The 7,672-nt window shown below is 46.1% G+C and overlaps 1 protein-coding gene across 1 annotated transcript; it reads right to left on the bottom strand.

Moving 5' to 3' along the window:
• Positions 1–3,211: 3,211 nt before the first annotated feature.
• Positions 3,212–7,412, bottom strand: LOC134209483 (uncharacterized). Its single transcript, XM_062685466.1, has 2 exons — positions 4,296–7,412; positions 3,212–3,349 (listed from the first exon to the last, which is right to left on the bottom strand). Exons 1-2 carry the CDS (start codon positions 7,410–7,412, stop codon positions 3,212–3,214), a joined length of 3,255 nt encoding a protein of 1,084 aa, XP_062541450.1.
• Positions 7,413–7,672: the final 260 nt, after the last annotated feature.

The raw sequence follows: 7,672 nt of genomic DNA, 5'->3' as shown, positions 1-7,672 counted from the left end.
AGTTGCGCATTTCAGTTGGAATGAATGTGTGAAAGAGAGGTATATGATGCATTCTCTCTCTTTCTCGCTATTATAGTTTTGTATTCACAAAACATTCACTCGCATCTGAAACACTGCCGATGAACGAAGGAACCATCCTCATTTCACACTGCCCTACTAAACGATGCTTCCTCGACACTACCCGGCTTGTAATGATGCCACGTCAAAACTCCCCACTTTCAATGCTTCACGAATGCTTTGTATTTGCCTCTTCCCTTAATCGTGCAGCCTGCAGCACGTCGTCGAGCGCACATCAATCGGTGCACCGAAATTAAAACCTCACTGAGGACTAAAAACGAAGCATTCGTTCGTTTTTGAACGAATTTTCCAAGGCCTGGAGCCTCATGCATAGCGGCTTTCGAGCCACTTAAAAGGAGGCTTCCTTTGCATCTCGAAAGGACGCTTCTGAGCCTCTTGAAAGAATGCTTCCAAGCCTATTGGAGGGAGGCTTCTGAGCCTTTCGAAAGGAGGCTTCCGAGCTTTTTGAAAAAAAGGCTTCCTACGCTTTTAAAAGGCGGCTTCCGAGCCTCTTGAAAGTAGACTTCCGGGCTTCTTGGAAGACGAGCCTCTTGAAAGGAGGCTTTCGAGCCACTTGGAAGTAGGCTTTCGAGCCTATTGGAAATAAGCTTCCGAGCCTCTTGAAAATAGGTTTGCGAGCCCATTGGAAATAGGCTTGCGAGCCCATTAAAAAATAGGCTTCCGATCCTGTTAAAAGGAGGCCTACAAGCCTTTTGAAAGGAGCTTCCTGAGACTCTTGACAGGAGCCATCCGAGCTTTTTGAAAGAAGGCTTCCGACCCTTTTAAAAGGCAGCTTTCGAGCCTCTTGAAAGTAGACAGGCTTCCGGCCTCTTGAAAAGAGGCTTCCCACTTGTTGAAAAGAAGCTTCTCAGCCTCTTGAAAGTAGGCTTCCGGGCTTTTTGGAAGACGGCTTTCAGGCCTCTTGAAAGGAGGCTTCCGAGCCTACTGGAGAGAGGCTTCTGAGCCTATTGTGAAAAGGCTTACGAGCTTCTCTCAAAGCGAGGCTTCCAGGCCTCTCGAAAGGAGGCTTCCGATCCTTTTAAAAGGCTACTTCCGAGCCTCTTGAAAGTAGACTTTCGGGCATCTTAAATCAAGGCTTCCGGCCTCTTGAAAGTGGTTATCCCAGCCTTTTAAAAAGAATCTTTCGAGCCTCTTGTAAAGGAGTCTTTCGAGCTTTTTGAAAGAAGTTTTCCTACCTTTTTAAAAGGAGGCTACCGAGCCTATTGAAAAGAGGATTCCGAGTATCTCAAAGCGAGGCTTCCGGGCCTCTTGAAAGAAGGCTTGCAGGCCTCTTGAAAGGAGGCTTCTAAGCCATCTTAGAAGGAGGCCTTCGAGCTGTCTGGGTGAATGCTTCCGAGAAACAAAGCGCTCCTATAGAATATACTTTGAACGGTTCTGCCCCTTTTACCTCCGATTGCTCAATAGCTCCTGCTATGTTCATGCAGCCAACCGAACATCGCCTCGCAATGGTGGAAACAAGCGCTCCCTTCAGCTTGTAGCTCCTACACGTCTTATTTGGTCCTTTTCTTCTTCCCTTGATACACTAAACACGGTTTAACTGTTTCAAACTACATATATTCGCGGACAAACTGGATATTTATTACACGGACAAAAGTTTATTCTTAGACTAACATTTTGTACTTATATCTAAACAATTGAAACTTAATTCTACACTCGGTAGCTAACCCGTTCTAGTCGGTGACCTGGACAACACTAACTACGGATTTGTTAATCTGCCGATAATGTTCGAATCCGCTCTCGCTACCATCAGTTCGGTTGAACTCCGACACCTCAACTCTCCCAGCTCTCCATATCACGTAAGTTGATAACAGCCGATGACGAACCATTAGCGTAGATATTCTCCGTATCGTGATGATGCTGCGTATCATGGTATGAGGTGTTTTGTGGATAACTGACTAGAGACAGATGATTCGAACGTAAAGTATTTCCAGGGATGTAGTCCAAAGGGTCATCACTAAACATCCTCACCCACCCAGAAATAACAGCATTTCTGAAAATAAAGAATGTTCCTCTTCGACATGGATGGGAAAGGACAGGTATGCGGGGTAACTATAATTCCTCTATTGTTGCTCGTTCTTCAGTATCGTCGAGTGGAAGTAAACAAACCTTCTCTATAGGTCGTTTGACGAACTTTGTTGCCGTTTTTAGAGTGACAACGCGTACCACTCCATCGTTGCCAGGGTGTATTTCGCTGATCCGGGCTAATTTCCATTGCGTAGGTGGCAAATTGTCATCGACTATCACTGCTAATTTACCGACTTCGATTTTTACAGGAGATCGCCATCGTTTTGTGCGGCCTTGCAGTTGACATAAATACTCCCGCCTCCATCGATTCCAAAAACTCTGCTGTTTTTGTTGAAGCTGTTGAAAGTGGTTTAATCTTTTTGTTGGAACATCGATGAAATTCCGTTCGGGTAAGGCGTTGAGCGACGATCCTACCAAGAAGTGTGCTGGTGTGAGCGGTTCAAGATCGTTTGGGTCATCTGACATTGGAGTGATTGGTCTTGAGTTCAAACAGGCTTCTACTTGGACTAGCAGCGTATTCATGTCCTCGATTGAAACAGGATCATTTCCTAATACCCGCAAGATGTGGTGTTTTGCGGAACGAACGGCTGCCTCCCACAGTCCACCAAAATGTGGTCCACTTGGGGGACTAAACATCCAACGTATTTCATGATTTGCGCATGCTTTCGTGATTACGTAGCAACTGGAACAACTCTTGAAGCCTGAAGCCCTGAAGCCTGAGCGCCAACAAATATGGTCCCATTATCAGATCAGATCTCAGAGATTGGTCCTCTGGGAGACGTGAATCGACTTAGTGCCTGAAGAAAACGTTCCGTTGATAGGTCAAACATGAGCTTCAAATGCTCCGTCTTGGTACCCATGTACACGAACAAGCAAACGTACGCCTTTACCGCTGTACGCCGTGGCCCAGGTCTTACATATACGGGACCAAAATAATCAATGCCTGTTTTCGAGAATGGGCGTGCAATTGTCACTCGCGCTGATGGTAGTTCTCCCATGAATTGTCGAACCGGTTTCGGCTTCATTCGGAAACACCTCTGGCACTGATGAACTATATTCCGTGCAACATTTCTCCCTCCTAAGGGCCAGAAGCGAAGTCTGACTACACTCAATAGCAGTTGCGGTCCAGCGTGCAATAAACGTAGGTGGTAGTAATGCAAAACCAGCCGTGTAAAATGATGGCGAGCCGGTAAGACAGCTGGATGCTTAGCATCTTCTGATTCATTTGAATGGCCAAGTCGTCCGCCTACACGAAGTATTTGATCATTATCCAAATAGGGATTAAACCAGCGTAGTGGTGATTTTACAGCTACTGTTTTTCTTGCAGATAACGCCTTCAACTCATCCGGAAAACTTTCCTTCTGAACCCGTCGAATTAGAACATTTTCAGCCTCTTTCAACTCCGCAGCCATAAGGAACCCAGAAGTACGATCTTTGCGAGGAGTACGGAGCAGTTTAAATAGCCGCAACCAGATAGCAGTCCGACGAACTAGGTCTGAATATGACGAAAATTTGGCAAAATAAAAATCGTTGAATTCTTGCACAACTGAACAAGCGTTCACTATCACCGACTGACGTCGTTCTGTATCCACAGACTCATCTTCAGCTATGTTTCCTGCATTCGGCCAATGCTCTGGTCCTAATTCCAGCCAATCTGGTCCATTCCACCAGAAAAGGTTATCAACGATCTCCTGGGGTGTAATACCTCTGGAAATCAGATCAGCAGGGTTTTGCGTTCCAGGGACATGTTGCCATCGAAAGTTTTCAGTTATGGTTTGAATTTTCGACACTCGATTTGCGACAAATACATTCCATGTCGTGGGAATTCTTCCAACCCAGCAGAGTACGCACGTAGAGTCAGTCCAAAAATATGCGTCCAATGGAATGTTCAGCGCTTCTCGTAGAATTTTAAATAGCTGAGCAACCAAGAGTGCTCCACAGAGTTCCAACCTCGGTATTGTTTGAATCTTGAGCGGTGCCACTCTCGATTTCGAGCTCAGCAGACGAACCTTTACCTCTCCCTTTGCGTTTCTGCTTCTCAAATAAACACATCCACCGTACGCCTTGGTTGATGCATCTGAGAAACAGTGCATTTCCATTGAAGTAGCGTTGGGAATGACCACACATCTCGCTAGCCTTATTGAACTAAGAACTGGTAATTGATCCTCGAAATTCCTCCAACTCTCACCCACCTTTGACGGTAAAGGCTGATCCCAATCCAATCGTTTTCCGTTGGTATCTGACAACGTCCACAATTGTTGCATGAGCACCTTTGCTGTTGTGATTGTTGCACCAAACCATCCGTGAGGGTCAAAAATGGATGCAATTTTTGACAGTACATTCCGCTTAGTTATTATGTGCTCTGAATCCATCTGAGAGATATTTAACTTCAGCATGAATTCATCCGTCGTTGGCAGCCAGATCAACCCGAGAGTTGTTACTGACGAGTTCCGATCTAGGTTGATTCCATCAACGTTTGGAATGGCCAAACTTTCCTCCTCAACACCGTGCAAGACCTCTGCACTGTTGCAAGCCCATTTCCTAAGTCGAAATCCACCACTAGACATTATGCTATCGAGCTCAGTTCGCATTTTAATCGCTGAGTCTAAGCTGTCTGTACTCGTAATTACATCGTCCATATAGACGTCTTCGCAAACAACCTTTGCTGCGAGTGGAAACCGATCTCTCTCATCTATTGCCAGCTGTTTTAACGTCCGTGTAGCTAGAAATGGAGCTGGTTTTGTTCCATATGTTACCGTATTCAGCTCGAACGTTGAAATTTGTGCAGTTGGGGTTGGACGCCAAAGAATACACTGTAGAGCTCTGTCATCCGTGCAGATATCTATCTGACGGAACATCTTTTCAACGTCCGCCACCAACATGATCTGCTTCACTCGGCATCGGAATATCAGCGACCGCAAATCCTGCTGTATAACTGGTCCACACAGCAGAACGTCGTTCAGCGAAATGCCTGTTGAAGTTTTGCAACTCGCGTCAAATACCACGCGTACCTTGGTGGTTTTGCTTTCCTCTTTGATCACTGGGTGATGTGGCAGATAGCAACGTTTGACAAAACCTAGATCATTGATCTTACGCATGTGTCCCAACCGTTCATATTCCTCCATGAACGCTGTATATTGTGATCGAAGATGGGTATCCCTTGCCAATCTACGTTCAGTGCCAAGAAGACGTCTAACTGCGATGTCCCGTGACTCACCTAGTAAAGATAGTGCGCCTTCTTTCTTTGGCAGTGCAACAGAGTACCTTCCTTCGGCATCGCGTTGAACCGTCTGTGCATACAAAGCTTCACATCGTGCTTCCTCTGGCGAGTAGTAGCTAACTGGTAAATCAACCTCCTCACAGGACCAAAATCGAGCTACCAGAGCATCCAAACCTTCTACCGCCAACACGTTGCAATTTATCCGTGGAGATTCCTTCAAATCTGTGCATCCACCGCAAACCACCCAGCCGAAAACAGATTCGTTCAGGGCTGGGAGATGATGACCCAATGAAAGCCTTTGTCCACTTTCGAAGAAATCGAAGAAATGTTCAATGCCAAGTACTAAGTCCACGTCCTTGGATATGGAAAACGTCGGATCAGCCAAAATTACACCATCTGGAATGGTCCAACCAGTAGTGTTTATTGCCGACGTTGGTAGGTTGACCGTAACCTTTGGGAGTACCAAAAAACGCATTCTCCGTGAAAAGCTTGAGACCCGCGAACAAACTGTAGCTTGAATCTGCTGCTTTACTCGTGATGCTGCTTGAGCGATTCCAGACACCGAAATATCCACCTTATTTCTCGTTACCCGTAATCGCTGACTCAACCTTTCTGAAATAAAATTGCTCTCCGAACCTGAGTCCAAAAGCGCCCGTGCTGGAAGTCGATTCCCGTTGTTGTCCTCTACAACGACGACAGCAGTTGCCAACAGTACCTGGGTTGAGAATTGCTGAACCGCACTAGCGACCACTGTTTCAGATGCATCCTTGATCTGAGACGATACTGAACCTACTGTGTCTTGACTTTCTTTCCTGGGAACATTGTCCCGTTTAGACCCCGCAACCTTCGCGTGATCCTTCCCTGACTTGAAGCATAATAGTGTATGATGCCTTTTTCTGCAATGCTTACAAGAAAATTTCGATTGACACTCCTTTGCCACGTGTCCATGTTTTAAACAATTGCGACACAACGAGTTTGCACGTAGCAAAGACTCTCTGTCCGATACAGTCATCCCTTGAAATACTGCGCACAAATGTAGCTGGTGAATTCCAGAACAGGCTGCACAACGTCCATCTGTTGCTTGAACTGTGCTGTAACTGGTCTTCAGCACCATGGGCCTTGGTTTCTGCTGCTGCTGATTGGTACTCCTAGTATCAACTGAACGCGTTGGTAGAGACTCAAGTACGTGTGTGCGTCGCTGAAGAAACTCTAGCATGTCTTTTAGGGTATCTTGTTCCTTGCCGGCTGAAAACTCTTCCCAGCCTCGACGGGTTACTGGATCGAGTCGCCCAGACAAAATGTTCACCAGAAGTAAATCCTTGTAGTCGGCCGGTTGTACTATTTGGTCCAAGGTCTGCACGATTCTCTCGAAGCCCTCGACAAGAGCATGAAGCTCGACAGCAGATTCCTTCGTCAAATTTGGCAGCCTGAACAGCGATTGTACCTGGCGCTTTTTCAACTGCTTACTATTGTTGTATCTTCGTAGAAGTAAGTCCCAAGCTACTTGATAGTTCCCCTTCGTAATTTGCAGAGGGTCGATGAGGCTTTTGGGTTCACCTTGTAAACAGCCTTTCAAATAGTGTAGTTTTTCTACTTCCGGGAGGTCCTTTCGCCAGTGTATGAGTGACGTGAACAAATCACGAAAACTCAACCACTCGTCCACATCCCCTGCAAACGTCTGCAGTTTAATCTGTGGCAAACGCACATGATCGACGAGCTCGCCTTGCACCGTCATGTTCTCCGGACGAACAGATTGATTCAGTAAGTCCTGGCGTTCCTTGAGCTGCTCCATTAGAAACGATTTAGCGGCATAGTAACGGTCGCTAAATTCTACTCTCTCCTTTTCGTATGTACCTTCTTCCTCAGTAAAATCGTCGTGGGATTTGATGTCGATAAGAGTTTCACTAAACGTTTCAAACAACCCATCAAGCATATCTAAACGAACTTCAACATCACTGGTCGTAGCATGCTCCTCGAAACCATCAATGAACCGCTGGATGTCCATTAGGGATGATTGAGCGTCCTTCAGTTGAGTTTTAAGTCGCCTCAGCGATGGTGCCCTCTTGTCCGCTGCTGTTGATTTAGGCATCGTCTCTCGTTGTAGTGTTGTAATAATAGAAGAAATACGAGGATGTAGTTTTCTGCGGTGGGGTCTAGCTTCGCTAGACATATACCAGCTTTTACCTGTGGAAACAGGATTCTACGCCTTCCAAACTGCACAGAAGGAACAATAGCCGCAGATCACACCAACGCAGCACTAACTTGCCACCGATAATTGACGTGAGTGAAGAGGGTAAAACGAGCATATAGTATCCAAAGTGAACGCTTCGGCTGGACATATACCGTGGT

Source organism: Armigeres subalbatus, chromosome 2 (assembly GCF_024139115.2).
Source record: "Armigeres subalbatus isolate Guangzhou_Male chromosome 2, GZ_Asu_2, whole genome shotgun sequence".
Taxonomy (NCBI): domain Eukaryota; kingdom Metazoa; phylum Arthropoda; class Insecta; order Diptera; family Culicidae; genus Armigeres; species Armigeres subalbatus.
This window is presented reverse-complemented; position numbering and strand designations above follow the sequence as displayed.

Bases quoted from the DNA above. Each gene is read 5' to 3' on its own strand.
- LOC134209483 (XM_062685466.1), bottom strand. From the start codon at position 7,412: ATGCCTAAATCAACAGCAGCGGACAAGAGGGCACCATCGCTGAGGCGA. The intron at 3,350-4,295 runs GTGGGTGAGAGT...TACTTCGTGTAG, and splicing joins ATCAGCCTTTACCGTCAAAG to GCGGACGACTTGGCCATTCA.